This window comes from Mucor velutinosus, assembly GCF_035048745.1.
Source record: "Mucor velutinosus strain NIH1002 chromosome Unknown tig00001544, whole genome shotgun sequence".
In the NCBI taxonomy this organism is placed as follows: Eukaryota; Fungi; Mucoromycota; class Mucoromycetes; order Mucorales; family Mucoraceae; genus Mucor; species Mucor velutinosus.
The window spans coordinates 71,661-87,544 of record NW_027041908.1 but is presented as its reverse complement, the minus strand read 5'-3'; the positions used below and the strand labels follow the sequence as shown (position 1 = coordinate 87,544).

The window sequence follows — 15,884 nt, the reverse complement described above, 5'->3', positions numbered from 1 at the left end:
CCTATCCAGATATGGTAAACATCCGTAGTCAATGTCGGAATACAAGTATAAGTCTATAGTGCCATCCATGTCCGTGGTGCCATCTATAGCCTATATCTTATATAGTATGAATCTTATAGTACTAGCGTATCTGAAGTCCATATCTTCTTATAGTATAAATCGATATCGTACATCTAATCCAGTGTACATACAGTTTATATCTAAATCTGGTAACTGGATGAACTGTCGGAATGCAGATCATAGTGGATGTATTCCACAGTCCCAATGTTTAGCGATTTTAATTTTCAGACCTTACCGCCGGACGAGAAGTTATTCGGTAATAATAAATTTAGCATTTTCTGAAAGCTAAAACTGTTTTCTTTATATCGTATAATTTGTACAAGCATATAGCTGTAGGAGCACAAGTTGTGATAGGCCAAAGTCATTAGGTACATTGGAACAGTATTGTGAGATCTTTTGAAAAATCACAAATTTGATGGTAACTGAAACCCACAATTTGGAATAACCTCGAGAGTGTCATATAGGAAAGCCTCATGTAGCGCAAGAAGTCTCCATTATCCAAATCGGAGTTCTAAATATCAGGTAGGTCGATTATCAGGCCATAAAAACCGTTTCTGTCTCCAAGGTTAATTCTGCAATCACAATGCTTCGAAGCGATGTTTCGATTCGGAAAATTGCTGAAAAACTGTCTTTCGGTAAGTCGAATTAGAATGGAGCATTGTCTGGGTCTGGAAACCTCGAAAGGTGGTCGTCCAAGGGTGTTATCTGAAGCCGACAAGCGCTATAATGTTCGAAAGATAACTAAGGAGCGGGTTTCAAGCGCCGTCAAGGTCACAAAAATGTCGGAGAGAATTATTCAGATGAAGGTTCATCCGGAAACCGTTCGTAAAGCACTCCACACTGCGGGTTTAGGGGCTGTCGAGAAGGAAAAGAAGTTTTTGCTTAGTCACGCTAATGTCAAAAAGAGACTTGCTTGGTGTAAACAGCACAAGGACTGAACTGTTAACGACTAGAAGCGTGCTATTTGGACAGACAAGACCAACATTAACCGTTTCAACTCAGATGGGCGACAGTGGGCCTGGATCCGATCTGGTGAACAGCTTCAAAACCACCATGTCAAGCTCACGGTAAAACACGGTGGTGGTAGTATCACACTTTGGAGTGTCATTACGTATGCTGGTGTTGGCTGGAAGTGCATGATAAATGGTAATATGGATAAAGCACTCTACAAGAAAATCCTTCAAGACGAATCGGAGCAGACTATCACTTTTTCCATCGAGAAATTGGGCTTCCGCCGTGAACAACAAGTGATATTCCAGCAAGACAATGATCCTAAACACACCTCAAATTTGGTCAAGGATTACCTTCAGGAACAATCATACCAGGTCATGGAGTGGCCCCCACAACCTCCAAACTTCAATCCCATCGAAAACATGTCGGCTTTGTTGAAAAGGCGTCTTAATGAGTAGGAAGCCGCAACTAAGTCTATGAGTGAACTTTATGAGCGAGTAACCGAGATTTGGTATGACCAAATGAAGCCGGGGGAGTGCCAAAAGGTTATGGAAAGCATGCCTCGACATATTGAGTTCGTTGTCAAAACTAAAGGGAAACGGACAAAGTATTAAGGTCCTATAAAATAACAGAACTTGATTTTTCCAAACATCCCACAATACTGTCCCAATATACCTCATGGCTTTGGCCAATCACAGCTTTTACTCCTACAGCTATATGCTTATACAAATTAAGCGGTATAAAGAAAACAGTTTTAGCTCTTAGAAAATGCTAAATTTATTATTACCGAATAACTTCTCGTCCGGCGGTAAGGTCTGAAAGTTAAAATCGCTAAACATTGGGACAGTTTTGTGGGTCACGGTATTAGATCAGTTCTTCCAGGCACCCATTAACTTTCCTCAATCACGATGGGATGACCTCAAAGCAGTAGTGAAAACCATTGCACGTTGCATTGGCCGCCGCCGCACAGCTTTTGGCGCAACCGACAGCTCAAAAGACTCCAACGGAGGAAACGAAATCAGTTATTCAAACTATACAAGGATCACCCCACCATCCTACGCGACCGCTTGTCCGTCATCGAGAAAATAATTAGCGGCCTACAACATGAAATATCCATCCAACAAACAATTCGTGCTGGGAAACTTTGGCGCGAGCAGGGCGAAATATCTGCTGGGTACCTCAAACGTACCATCACCACCCGACAAATCCAACGAACTATGTTGGCTCTATAGCATTCAGACACCCAATCCATTTGCGATATAGCGGAGACCATGCAGGATGCTGCAGTCTGTTTCTATCGTAAGCTATATACCACTGATCCCGTTGTAGATTCTACCAGCATATCTGAGCTCTGCAACACCATCTCTGCAACAGTCCAGATCCCATTGAACAACCACCTCACCTTGGAGGTTTCTTTTATGGACGCCTACAACCAGATTGGCACGAGCTTCTTGCTACACACCAAATCCACCAAATACATGACCACATCTCTCCTGATCGAGTAACATACTTTAGCTATCCCATATGCTCTAGTTTATCGCAACGCGATCTCGCTTTCCAGCGACTCTACAAAAATATCCAACAGTGCATCCATATTCATTCCCAACAGAACCTCTCCATTCGTGGAAGAGCTACCGTTCTCAGCACACTCTCATTTTCTCGAAGCTCTGACATGTCATGCGCAACTTTATTTTTACCAAAGCTCAATTACTCTCCTTACGCAGTCTTGGGCCCTCCTTCATTAACATTCGTATATTCCCCAAACTATCCTTTAGAACCCTTCAACAGCCTCGCCATCATGGCGGCCACCAAGTTTTAGATCCCATTGTCCGACAAGAAGCTCTCCAATGGCGCTGGATTTGCCCCCTCATTTTGGTCGCCTGTCATTCACCACTATTACCGACATACACCACTCCAAGTACTTCAGCCCTTCAATACACCTTGCAACAGTATTTCAACTCTACCACTTTCTCTGATTACTTTTACTACTTACTCTTTCCCGCCGCTGGGCAAGCCATCTGGCTCCAACATCGACCCAGCCCAACCCAAGCTTTCCTTAACACACTCACCAACGTCATTACCGCCATGGATCGAATACCTTGCTCTTTCACAACCTGTCACTTAGATTCCCATACACGTCTATCCTTACCTTTCCTTGAAATTATCTTGTATACCCTCCCTTCTACTCATCCCCATTTCTCTTCTTTCACAGCTCCAGATCACCTGTTTAACCGACATCCCGGTGTCCAGGAACTGCTTGCAATAATAGATGTGCTCACATACGACGCTGTTGACTTACAGGTGATCCGTGTTGGAAAGTGGTCTGTCTTCGAGCTTGCCTGCTACCTTCGAGCCTCTCGTCGCGTTGCGACTTCTCCCATTATTTGTCCCTTCATTCGACGTCTACTCAAACCGGCTATTCCTCCACCTCCACGAGTGCCGCTCATAGTATACAATACCATAAACACCTGGTTATCACCAACATCTCCAGCATCAACGTTTGGCTACTCTCATCATCTCAATAGTGCACCTTTTGGAAATCAACCATCCCCCTTCAATCTTATACTGTATGATATTGCCTCATACATCGCAAAATCTCATCCAGAGCTACCCTCCATCATATCATTCCTACCATTCACCCCTCCCCTGCATGTCCACTATGCTCTACCCAATGCGAGGAGAATCTTCAACACTTCTTCTTTACTTGCCCTCTGAAACTAGCAGTATGGCAGTTTACTGCCACTACCTACCTCTCACACATTCCTCTGTCTGACAAAGCCCTATTGCAATCCTTACAAGCTACCCAAACGCTCTCAACAGCGGAAACCACTCGCTCTGCGTCACTACCCATTCCAGAGCTTACCGTTTATCGAGTTTTCGCTACCAGCTTACTCTGTATATAATAAGGATCATTGGCGCTCCATCTCTGATCACGTCCCTTTTGCCATTGTCCATGTTAACACATCTATTGCTCATTCTCTGGTTTGCTTGGGCTCGAAATTACAGTTTGTTCTGTATGTACTTTAATTTTAAGACTTCAAATTTTCTTTGCCTTCCCCTCCCCTTTGCATATTTCCTGTCTTCTTCTTCCTTCAATATGACAATTCTCTACAAAAAAATATTGATTGCTCTGTTATATCAAATGTCCTAACAGGACCTCACACTAAAGATTTTGAATTATTCATAGGCCCTTTGGGTAAATCCTGCTAATCATGATTTACAAATCGTTTATTCGGTAGATAGTAAACCTATTTGTATTATATATAGCTCAACATCCTGATGTAAACCCTAGCATAATGAAAAGTATATAAATGCATCCAGAGGATGCATTTTCAATAAAAAGGCGATTCTTTGGCAGATTCAATTTTCCATTGTATTTTGACGCAACATATCCATTTTTTTTCTATCCTTATTATAAAAAGGAAGGTATAAAGATGCTTTGAAATTGAGAGATATGCAAATTCCTTGTTTGACCCTGATTTTTGGCCTCAACCCTCAGAAGGATTTTTTTTTTACTCTTTACTAGACACAAAAGCAGCAAAACATTTAACAGATTATGCCATGCAATGCGTGTGATTGAGAATTACCATATCTCTTTGACCGATCAGAACTTTTAATCTGTTGTTTTTCAAATTAACAAGGAAAACCTTGATTTCTCTAAGCTTAAAAATGCCACTTTGCGCTCAAGCCCAGAAGCTATTTTACAGTCGTATTAAACTTCTCAAGTCGAGTGCTTTTTATCTTTATTATAAAGGGTAAAATAGAAAAAGTATATTAAACTAAGGCTTTTTGGTGCAAACATTTGGCATTCTTTAAGAGATATAGCCCTTTGAGCAAATGTATGTTCTCACATAATCAACACATTGCAAGCACTGCATCGAAAAAGTACATGTTACGGCCAGAGTGAAGATTTATTTGATTAAAGCTTGTAAATAAAATGTGGATCTTCAATATCCGTAATGTCAGTCTGATGACCCAAAAATTCATCATCTTGTTGTTGTGACAATCTTACATTATTTCTTTTTGCCATGCTATGTCTTGCGATTAAAAGTAAAAATACAGAAATAAGATTGGCAATAATATAGCCTATCAAACCGCCAATGTATGTTGGCTTTTGGCTCTCCAGCATCATCTGTGGGCCTGCAAAACTCCCTAATGTTGCAAAAACAACAGTTGAGCTATTGTAAAATATTTTTTTGGTGTATCCTGAAACATTGTTAGAGATCGATGTCGAGATTAGAGCTACAGCTGCCACATAAGCAAAGCAAAAGTACAAGCCTGCTAGTTTCGCTTGCGAAAAAGGAATAATGATTAATAGTAAATGTCCAATAGAAGAGCCCAATAGAAATACACAAGCAAGATAATGGTATGCGGAATTCACAAGCCAGTGCTGCCACACAAGAGCTGAGATAACAAACAGAACGTCAGTTATACCAGAGGGTATGCTCAAAAGAATTGCATTCAAATTCTAGTCAAGTTTGGTTTGTTTGTATTCATAGACTTGTGCCAATTCCTTCAAACTTACAGAAAAGCCAAATCCTTTAGTAATGATGGAGCTGAATACTAATAAAGCGCCATTCTGCAGAGACACTAAGAAAGAAAAGCCCATATAACAATAGTATCTGTACTCTGTCAAAGCCTCAGTTATTTGAGATATCTTGAATTTTCTTGTAACAATGACTGAATTATCTTTTATTCGAAGATCGATGATAGCCTCTTCGCTAGGTGAGTTCACAATTGATTTCGCATCATCTTTCAAGATGAAAAAGCAGAGAATACCGACCAAGACCGTTACGCTACCGAGAATGATCATCATCCTGCCAAACGTTGTTAATTTTCAAAAACTTCATATATATATATATAGCAGCTGTTCCCTTACCATTTCCACGCACTGAGACTCCAAATACTGTCCATGTGGCCAATAACGTAAGAGAGTATTCCTCCAGTAGACATAGAGAGGCCACTGACAATATAGAACGCAGCTATGCGAGTGAATTGCTCGTTGCGGCGATATAAACGACTGATCAAAATATTTGCTGCAGGAAATACGCCGGCTTCAAATATACCCAGAAGAAATCTGAACACCATCAAATGAGTAAAGTTTCTTGAAATAGCGGTCAGACCTAGGACGATGCCCCAGGACGCCATTATTACACCTAGGTATTTTCCAACCGAAAACTTTTGAATAAGATATGCTGTTGGCACCTATACTCCTTTTAATAGATTAGTCAAACACAGTTCATACTCTGTCCCTGATTTAATTTGTACCTGGAATATCAGGTACCCTATAAAGAATATAGAGCCTAGCCAACCAAACTGAGTGTCAGTCAACGAGGTTTCTTCTTTAATGCCCAACATTGAAGAATAGTTCAAGGCTGATTTGTCAAAAAACTGATACATATGAGTGCTATGGCTGATATTCATATATTCAACACTAACCTGAATCATACATAGGGCACAGATCCAAGGCATGACATAAATGTAATCTAGTTTCTTTACAATTGATTTTTCTATTTCCTGGATGTTCTTGTCTCTTCTCTGTGGAAGCACATACTCGTCACTGCTTTCCATTCCTTTTTCAAAGCATGAAGGCACCATAGTCTGGTCTTGCTGCATCGTTTTCTCTCTACTTCTGCCAGAATTATGTGTGTTGGTAATAATTGAGAGGAAAAAAAAAAGCATTCAAACAGCCTATTCTTATATCACGATGTGTATATGCAATTATAACAGCTTGCTGGGCATCATCTGATTCTCAACCGAAAGATAATCCATCACACCATGCCGAGTTTTAACGGCTGCAATTGTTTATACTGTCATCACGCATCTGGGTAATATGTACATGAAATTAATTTATAATGGATATATTACGGTGTAGAAGAGGAATCTGAGAATAAGATATGTAAATGATGCTTATAAAAAAAAAAGAGAATATAATGCTAAATAAAAAAAAAAATATTACAATTATTTTCGTTTTATAAACGATACAAAAAGTTAGTGTCCTGTATATCGCTTAAATCATCTTCGACATGCGTCATGACTACAGTGGTGGATGACAATCGCTGCTTGTTGATAGTGGCCATCTTCCATCTTGCAACCAGTAAAAGAACAACGACAATGGTGTTGGCACAGATGTAGCCCAACATCGCTCCAATGTAATTTGGGGCTTGCTCTTCAACAATCATCAATGGGCCACAGAAATTACCAACGGTGTAAAAGATCATCAACACACCATTGTAGAAGATTTTCTTGGTGTATCCTGACACATTGTTAGAGATAGAAGTTACCAGCAAGACATAGGCTGCACAGTAGGACCATGCGAGGTAAAATCCCAAAAGTTTGACGTGGGTAATAGGGATAACCAACATCAGAATAAGGCCAATGATATCAATCACCATAAGGCCAACAGCAGTGTAGATGGTTTGCTTTGTCTTGTGTACACAGTAAATTGCACCAACAATAAAGATGATATCAGCACCACCTGCCCCGACACTTAATAATACAGACTCAAGACCCTAAAGATAGATTCTATGAATATACGTGCATACCAATTAAAATATCAGGGTCTTACAGTGAATCCAAAACTCATGGCAAATTGCGTATTATAAGTTGTCATGGCACCATTTTGTAAGTTGATAAATAAACAAGAGAAACAAAAGCACCAAAATCGAACCTCCTTGAGAGCTTCCATGATTTGATTCTTCTTGATGTTCGTTGTGCGTACAACAGCATTATCTCTTGTTCTTTCTTCAACAAGGATTTCTTGTTCAGCATTGAGATGAAGAGCAGGCGATTTCGGATTATCAATCAAGAAGAAGAAACTAAAGATTCCTATAAAGGCAGTAATGGACCCAAGAATAATCATGATCCACTTCCATTTAGGTAAACCTCGAGCGTTGCCCATTTGATCAATGCCATATGTAATCAAACCACCAATTACAAGCGCTACGCCATTACAGAGCCAAAATGCACCCAAACGAGCAGCTTGCTCGGAGCGGCGGTAGAATGTACTGACAAGCAATGTCAAAGAAGGATAAACACCGGCTTCAAAGAATCCCAGCAGAAAACGCATTGCGGCAATCTGGGAAAAGTTTGTTCCTGCTGCAGTGCAAGCTAGTACAGAACCCCATAAGAATACAATGATACCAATGTATCTTCCCACAGGGATACGTTGCAACAAATAATTATTAGGTAACTAGAACACAAGAGTATTAAATGTCATGGGGACTAATTTTGGGATTTCAAGTTACCTACCTGGTACAACAAATAGCCAAGGTAGAAGATGGACCCAATAAGGCTGTATTGGCTACCATTGATGTTCAAATCTTGCTTAAAGTCTAATGCAGCAGCGTAGTTAATGGTCGATTTATCTAAGAACTGGACATTCTGTCAAAACACGGCATCTCTTTAATCGACTTTATTAAAACGAACCTGCAGAAAATCAATAGTACAGATAAGTGGCATCAAGAAACAGTCAATTTTTTTGACAAGCGATTTTTCCTCCATCGACATTGGCACATCTTGGTCCTCACGATACATGCCATACTGGTCAATTGTTTCGGTTTCGTACTGACTATGGTGATTGTATCCATATAATGAATTGTTGGATCTCTTTTCCAAGGACTCCATGTTTATTTCTGACGCAGGATACGTCGTTGATTGAATTGATTTTGAATCGAAAATGTTGGTCTATGGATATGCTGCTCTAAAAGTAAAAATGTAGAGATAGTAGAGCAAGAGGTATATATATAAAACGAGAAAAGTGAGAGGGAAGGAAAGAGGGAAATTGATCGAGTCTAACTAACAAAAATCGCTAATGATATTTTCCTTTGTTATTTGGGCGGAGGATGTTTACGAGTGTAACTTTATTCGGATTGACAGAGCTTTTAATACATACACTGTTATTGTGCACTGGCTATCTATATAAAGTATGGATGCTTAGGTTACTTTTGATATGCATCTTATACTACATAATATCTATATTCCAACTTTTTATCTAGGTAATATTCTGTGTTCTTTTGATTTACAAATTCTGTCAAGAAGAATTTTTTTTTTTTTTTTTTAATAATAAGATTTCGGAGACAACCAAAAAAAGGAGAGGGTTCCTCAATTCAACTAAATCAACGTAAATTCTTGATGCTCGAAAAACTTTATTAGTTGCTTAGTTATGGGATTTGGTTCTCTATTCAAAAAGGTTCTATCGTGTTACTGAATGTATTAAATGGAGCTACTCGTAACAGATTTATTTCGTTACAAACATTCCCATTGTACAAGTTGTGTAAAGTAGAAGCGGATCATGAATTAAGCGCGTGGACGAGTTGCGCCTAAAATCAAATTGCATGTACGAATATATTTGTGTCCGTATTGCACAACAGGTTTTCATGGTGATACACAGGTAATCAAAGGCACAAAACTCTAACATCATGGCACAAGGATCTATTGGTAGAGGAGCAACTCAGCTTGAAATCATTCGTTTATTTTTGAAAAAAATATAAAGATGGGTATTGATATTTGTAGCAGTAGTAGTTGATAGAATTAAAGTCTATAAAGGAAATGGGGGTTTTCTTTGTCAGTTAAATCTTGAGTAGGATCGATCTTCTCCTTAGCAGGATTTTCGAGACGTTGTTTGTTGGATTTAGCCATGGTATAACGGGCAATTTGTAACAAGACAATACAGATCGCATCAGCGGCAATATAGCCGATCATGCCACCCAGGTACAGTGGTTTCTGGCTATCGACAATCATTTGAGGTCCAGCAAAGTTGCCAATGGTGTAAAATACCATAACGGAACTGCTGTAGAAGATCTTCTTGGTATAACCAGATACGTTGTTAGCCAAAGCAGTTAAGAAGAGAACATAGCCAGCACAGAAAGACCAGCACATGTAGAGACCAACGAGCTTAACCTGAGGAACAGGAATGACAATGAGTAAGATGAGACCAAGAATACAGATACCAAGCATGATACAGGCAAGATGAAGAGTGTTGCCATACTTGCGATTGTACCAAATGGCAAAGGCAATGTAGATACAATCAACTACACCTGAAGGGATAGTGAGCAGGATGGCATTCAAACTCTATATGATTTACAATGTCATTAGCTTTTTAAGTGTGAGTAAATCAAGAATGTTAATTTTACCGAGAATCCGAACCCAGCGGTGATAATAGCACTAAATGTGTTTAGTGCACCATTTTGAAGATTGAAGAGAAGGGAGGCAAAGATGAAACAGTAGTAGCGAGGCTCCTTGAGAGATTCAACCATATGGTGCCATTTGATTTCCTTGGTGATGATAGTAGCATTGTCAATGGTGCGAAGTTCAACGACCTTCTTTTGAGCAGGCGTCAATTTAAGGAACTTTGATTTGGGATTGTCCACCAGCAAAAAGAAACAAAAGAGGCCAAAGACGATGGTGACAGCACCCAAAATGATCATAATCCACTGCCAGGCATTCATACCATGGACACCCATCATGTGGCCGATACCGTAACCAACAAGACCACCGATAGCCATAGCAATACCGTTACAAATGTAGACACAGCCAATGCGACCAGCTTGCTCGGAACGGCGATACAAGGAACTGACGATCATGATGCAGCATGGATAGATACCAGCCTCAAAGAAGCCAAGCAGGAAACGGAGAGCAGCTAACTGAGAAAAGTCCTTGGCCTTACATGTTACTGTAAGAACGACGCCCCAGATAATAATGAGGGCACCAATGTATCTGCCAATAGGCAATCTTTGAATCAAGTAAGTATTTGGTACCTAAGCACGTTGAGAATTAGTAAAAAGAATAGGTATGGTGCCTGCCTTTTTTTTTTTTTTTTTTTTTTTTTTTTTTTTTTTTTTTTTTACCTGATACAGCAAGTAGCCAAGATAAAATATGGAGCCTAGCCAAGCGAATTGAGCATTACTGATACCAGTATCTTCTTTGATACCCAAGACGCTGGAATAATTCAGTGCGGATTTATCGAAAAACTGCAAGAAATTAAGGATAGCAACACAAGGCATGACATAAAGATAATCCAACTTCCAAACGAGTCTCTTTTCAGCAGCAACCAGTTCCGGTGTCATTTCATTAGACTTTTCCTCATCACTATACACAGTGTGAGCATCATCAAGATGCTTCTCCTCCACTGACTGTGTAGTTATGTGTTTCTCCTCGTAAACGATATGTTCTTCTTGTGCTTGGTTGTTTGACATGTTGCAGAAAAAGAAGAAGAAAGAGGTCAAGCTAATTTATTGTGTGTATGTGTGCTGTCTGTTTAACATTGCGTTTTTATACTAAAAAAAATCTTTTGGTTTTAATTTTTGCTTTTTTTGCCATTTTGTAACTAAAACCTTAAATTTTGTGCTCCCAAAACCGGAGCTTGAGCGAGATTTGGGTCTCTGGATCTCATTGAAAGGGTTCAAAGAGCAAACCTGTCTGGTCCTGTGTTGGCTTTATCAAATTAGAGGTATAGTGGCTATTAACCAATTGATTTGATATGCACACAAAAGATAGAATCCAAAAAAAAACAAAAATAGAGAAAATTACAAAAGCTGCATTTTTTGTTGTTTTGTACATCGTTGCAAATTTGTTCCAAAAGATTCTGGATTTTGATTTCCAATTCAAGTTATACAGGTATGGAGAGACATAAAGTCTAGAGAAAACACAAAGCAGCTGCATCAAATGTACCATAGTCAAAGCGTTGAGACAACAATAGATCATCATGCAGTTTTCGAGACAAGACCCTGGGAAAGACTTTACCATTTATAAAACTATCTAGTTTGATTTTGCTACAAACTTTGCTGCAGTATTCATATGCTTGTGGTATGACACACGAGACATTCGCTACAGCCAAGTGCCGCTTGTCTTGAAAGCGCTCACAGTATATCGCTCTTTAACTCTCATATTCGACTGACTATGTACGATGGAGTAAAGCGCGCATTTAAGTATATTCACGCATAGCTTTTTTCCTTCAAAAGGGAAAGCAAGCAGATATATAGACATATAAATAGTCAGTTTGACTAATGTTGTGTAACTCGGTAAGCTTTCATCCAGTGATAGCTCATGATTTTTGTAATAAATGCAGCAACCTTGATCGCGATCTCAAAGTTCAAATCTGCTGCACATGTTTACACAGTGAGCGGAACCATAAAAAATATTATATATTGAAATTCTTTGTAGCCATGTAATACATGTATCTCAATGACCAAAAAAAAAAAAAAAAAAAAAAAATGAATGAATAACGACAAGCAAGGCTGCTTTTGTCTCAATCAAATAGAGAAGGAAAATTATACAATGTTTGATTGCTATTATGAGGGATGAAAGTACTCTGTACAGTGCTAAATCACAGTGTTTTGTTGAATTTGCAAGACATCAAGGGATCAACACCGAGTGAAAAAGACATTTTTTTTTGGATGTTCACAAGCTTGTATGAGGGACCCTAATTTCTATCTTCTGCATTCTGTAACTAGTCCAGGGACGCTAGCACAATATCCTTATTGTTCTGTCTTTTTCGTAGTTCTGCCCTTTTTTTTGGCATTTCTTGACTAAAATTACTTACTTGTATTACTTGTTAACCAAACATGATCTAGTCGAAATTCATAGCTATCAATGACAAAATTCAGCTCCATCAACAATGTAACTCCACTCATCTAGACAACCGTTCCTGGTGTAACCTGAAGTGCTCAAGTTATGTTGCTCTCTTCACTTGCTGCTCGGAGTCAACTGCCGTAAATTGGATATGGATACATGTTCCTGGAATTTGTGCTCCCATGGAAACTGAAAGAATGAAGACACTCGAAATAATACCTTGTTATGGTTTATACAGAACCAGGTAATCATATTTAGCAGCCTTTCTAAATGAATATTTGCTATCAGTGTGTGAATGCCACGATCTATATGTCTCAAGTATTTCCCCAGAATGCGATGTCAGCGTAAGCATAAATACGTTATGGCTTGTGGTACCTCTATAATTTGGGTGCTTCTCTTTGATGAGAATCAGTCCACACGGCGGCGGTTTGCGCTGCTGATAGTCTTTGCTCATCTAAATACTGTAAGCTTCATCCAATGCACTACTGATATTGACTTTTCCACTTTTCACTGCCCTGTGAGCACCCTCCATAACTGGAGATTTGACTCTTTTACGATACAGATAGATGGGATACTTGCTTTGCCTCCTACTACTCAAAGTATGCAAAACACAACGAAAATTTGAGTACACTTGACCAGTTTTTTTCTCTTTGCAGAAGCAGTTTTAAACTGCTAGAAAAGCACCAAACAAGTGCTCTCATCTAGCACTTGCTTACCGGCACCATTGCTCAACTTTTGCAGGCGAACCAAAACCATAAGGGTACCTCATAATTTTCATCGAAAATTAAACTAAAGACTTTTACTATGGCACATATTGAATCGAAATGTTTCTATCAACCCAAAGCAGCTCCTGAAACTACTTTTATGAGACCTTGGTATGAGAAATCTTGACATTTTGGCCATAAACCTCATTTCTTACGTTCAACCATTGCTTAATAAGCTACTCAAAACAACTCTGATAAATGATACCATTAGAAGCGTCTTGAAAAGTGCTATCAGAATGGATTAGGATTCCTAGGATGATCATCACAATTTATATAGTTGAATCTTGCTTTTTTTTTTAAAAAAAAAAGTTTACTGATTGAGCCGCGTACACTAAGAGTAAAACGTCAAAATGAAGAGACAGTTGCAATTGAGACAGAAGAAATGGATACAAGAATAATGAATAAGTACTAAACTATACTATACTAAACTAATTAAAACTAACTATATCCTTGGATGCTTACAAGAGGCAAAATAGTTCAAACAAGTCGAAAATTGACCCAAAGCCAACAAATAAAGGGGCGTATAAAATACAGCCAGAGATTTAACCTGATCTGGCGGCGGCTTCTTGCTGGCAAAACCAGCGCCTTGGCAATGTTTGCATGACTTTGATGTTAGGTTGGAATTTGAGGTTGAACAATGCTTGATGTTTAAGCCAATAAATAGAGTACACACCCATGTATACATAGCTTTACATTCGATCTTGAAATCAAACCCTACACTGGAATTTGGTGGTCGACTTTATTTATATTCTTTCTTTCTACATCAATGAACTGTATATCCTGTAAAAAGATGATGTCGTTGTAAAAACTCTACAAGACTCACATTTCATAGTTTCAAAGATTGCAAAGTAAATTCAATCAAAGTGCTCCAAACTCCTATCAGGAAGCATGAAAAACCACTACGACTCATGTAGCCTGAGCTGTATTAAACTTCCCATGATCAAATTCAAAAAAGATCAGCACACAAAACGGTTACACTCTATCAACAAATTGGGGGTTGTCGCATATTTCTTCCTAGCTGATGCTATCCAATTTACATACGTCACGGCGCAACAGCTGAACAAAGCAAGATAATGCATTTTATTTCCTCGTCCCTGCTCTCCCTTTCCCCTTTTCTTTCGCATTATGGATATTACCTTGAGCGAGGACTCTGTTACCACAGATCCGACTGTAGCGCGAGTCTACGCCAATGCAAGTTTAGATAGATCTCCAGAATATTATGACTATGACAAATTACAAGTCAATTGGGGGTAAAAACTACATTTTCATTTTGTAAAATCGACATGCATAACCTTTTTTTTTTTTTTTTTTTTTTTTTTTTTCTTTTTTTTTTTCGCTTGTAGTAATCAAGACGATTATGAAATATGTAGAAAAGTCGGCCGAGGAAAATATTCTGAAGTGTTTGAGGGTAGACATACACCTACTCACATTCGAGTCGTTATCAAAGTATTGAAGCCTGTAAAGAAAAAAAAGATCAAGCGAGAAATCAAAATTCTTCAAAATTTGGCGGGCGGCACCAATATTGTAGAGTTGTTGGACATTGTGCGAGATCCTCAGGTATATAAACTGTGTGGGGCAAGGCATATTCTATTCGGCTTATACTATTAGTCAGTCTAAAACGCCCTCATTGATATTTGAGCATGTAAACAACATGGAATTCAAGATGCTCTATCCTCGATTCACAGACTACGATGTTCGATTTTATATGCTGGAATTACTAAAGGCATTGGAGTATAGCCATTCACATGGTATTATGCATCGCGATGTGAAGCCTCATAATGTCATGATAGACCACGAGCATCGCAAGGTAAGAGAGCTTTCTTTTGACATTACGCACATGTTGCTTATCGCTCTCTATATAGTTGCGCCTGATTGATTGGGGATTGGCTGATTTCTATCTGCCTAAAACTGAATACAATGTGCGTGTTGCATCTCGTTGTTACAAAGGACCCGAATTGCTAGTGGATCTAAAATTGTACGATTATAGCCTGGATTTATGGAGTTTTGGGGCCATGTTGGCTGGTATGGTGTTTCGAAAAGACCCCTTTTTCAATGGACAAGATAACTACGATCAACTGGTTGTCATAACAAAAGTGCTCGGCACAAATGCACTGTACGCTTATTTGAAAAAATACAAGCTTACGTTAAGTCGGCAATACGATGGACTCATCAAACCGTAAGTAAACAGTTCTAGTGCTCGAAAAGCACCCTTTTGTGTTTAACAGCGAGGGCAATAGATGTAAGCCTTTACCATGGTCGAAATTCATTGGGCCCCACAACAAACGGTACATGTCGAGCGAATTGTTTGACTTCCTGGATAAGTTACTTAGATATGACCATCAAGAGAGGCTAACAGCGCAAGAAGCCATGGCGCATCCTTACTTTGGTAAGCATTTTGAAAGCATTCCATGGCATTGACTGATACAAACACATGCACACAGACCTTGTCAAGGAAAAGAAAGGCTATCAAAACATTTAATTTTCGTGGGCTGAGACATAAAATCTGAACTGTAGCACTAAATAAACAAAAGGGTTGGT

The 15,884-nt window shown here is 39.0% G+C and overlaps 6 protein-coding genes across 6 annotated transcripts; 3 read left to right on the top strand and 3 right to left on the bottom strand.

Annotated features, from left to right (window-relative positions):
* Positions 1–860: 860 nt before the first annotated feature.
* Positions 861–1,469, top strand: AHNAK2 (Neuroblast differentiation-associated protein; the record flags this gene model as incomplete). The annotated part of the gene is made up of 2 exons (XM_064824638.1): positions 861–956; positions 1,014–1,469. The coding sequence occupies 2 exons, from the start codon at positions 861–863 to the stop codon at positions 1,467–1,469; spliced, it is 552 nt and encodes a 183-aa protein (XP_064680015.1).
* A 1,219-nt stretch (positions 1,470–2,688) lies between these two features.
* Positions 2,689–3,726, top strand: ATC70_005342 (uncharacterized protein; the record flags this gene model as incomplete). The annotated part of the gene is made up of 1 exon (XM_064824637.1): positions 2,689–3,726. One exon carries the CDS (start codon positions 2,689–2,691, stop codon positions 3,724–3,726), a length of 1,038 nt encoding a protein of 345 aa, XP_064680014.1.
* Positions 3,727–5,479: 1,753 nt separating this feature from the next.
* ATC70_005341 (uncharacterized protein) lies at positions 5,480–6,369 on the bottom strand (the record flags this gene model as incomplete). The annotated part of the gene is made up of 3 exons (XM_064824636.1): positions 5,480–5,828; positions 5,891–6,216; positions 6,280–6,369. The coding sequence occupies 3 exons, from the start codon at positions 6,367–6,369 to the stop codon at positions 5,480–5,482; spliced, it is 765 nt and encodes a 254-aa protein (XP_064680013.1).
* Positions 6,370–6,983: 614 nt separating this feature from the next.
* On the bottom strand, positions 6,984–8,637 carry PUP1 (proteasome core particle subunit beta 2; the record flags this gene model as incomplete). The annotated part of the gene is made up of 4 exons (XM_064824635.1): positions 6,984–7,523; positions 7,580–8,203; positions 8,263–8,385; positions 8,440–8,637. The coding sequence occupies 4 exons, from the start codon at positions 8,635–8,637 to the stop codon at positions 6,984–6,986; spliced, it is 1,485 nt and encodes a 494-aa protein (XP_064680012.1).
* A 906-nt stretch (positions 8,638–9,543) lies between these two features.
* ATC70_005339 (uncharacterized protein) lies at positions 9,544–11,207 on the bottom strand (the record flags this gene model as incomplete). The annotated part of the gene is made up of 3 exons (XM_064824634.1): positions 9,544–10,083; positions 10,146–10,769; positions 10,860–11,207. The coding sequence occupies 3 exons, from the start codon at positions 11,205–11,207 to the stop codon at positions 9,544–9,546; spliced, it is 1,512 nt and encodes a 503-aa protein (XP_064680011.1).
* A 3,264-nt stretch (positions 11,208–14,471) lies between these two features.
* ATC70_005338 (uncharacterized protein) lies at positions 14,472–15,825 on the top strand (the record flags this gene model as incomplete). The annotated part of the gene is made up of 6 exons (XM_064824633.1): positions 14,472–14,596; positions 14,690–14,903; positions 14,959–15,153; positions 15,209–15,522; positions 15,584–15,732; positions 15,788–15,825. The coding sequence occupies 6 exons, from the start codon at positions 14,472–14,474 to the stop codon at positions 15,823–15,825; spliced, it is 1,035 nt and encodes a 344-aa protein (XP_064680010.1).
* Between the last annotated feature and the right edge of the window lie 59 nt (positions 15,826–15,884).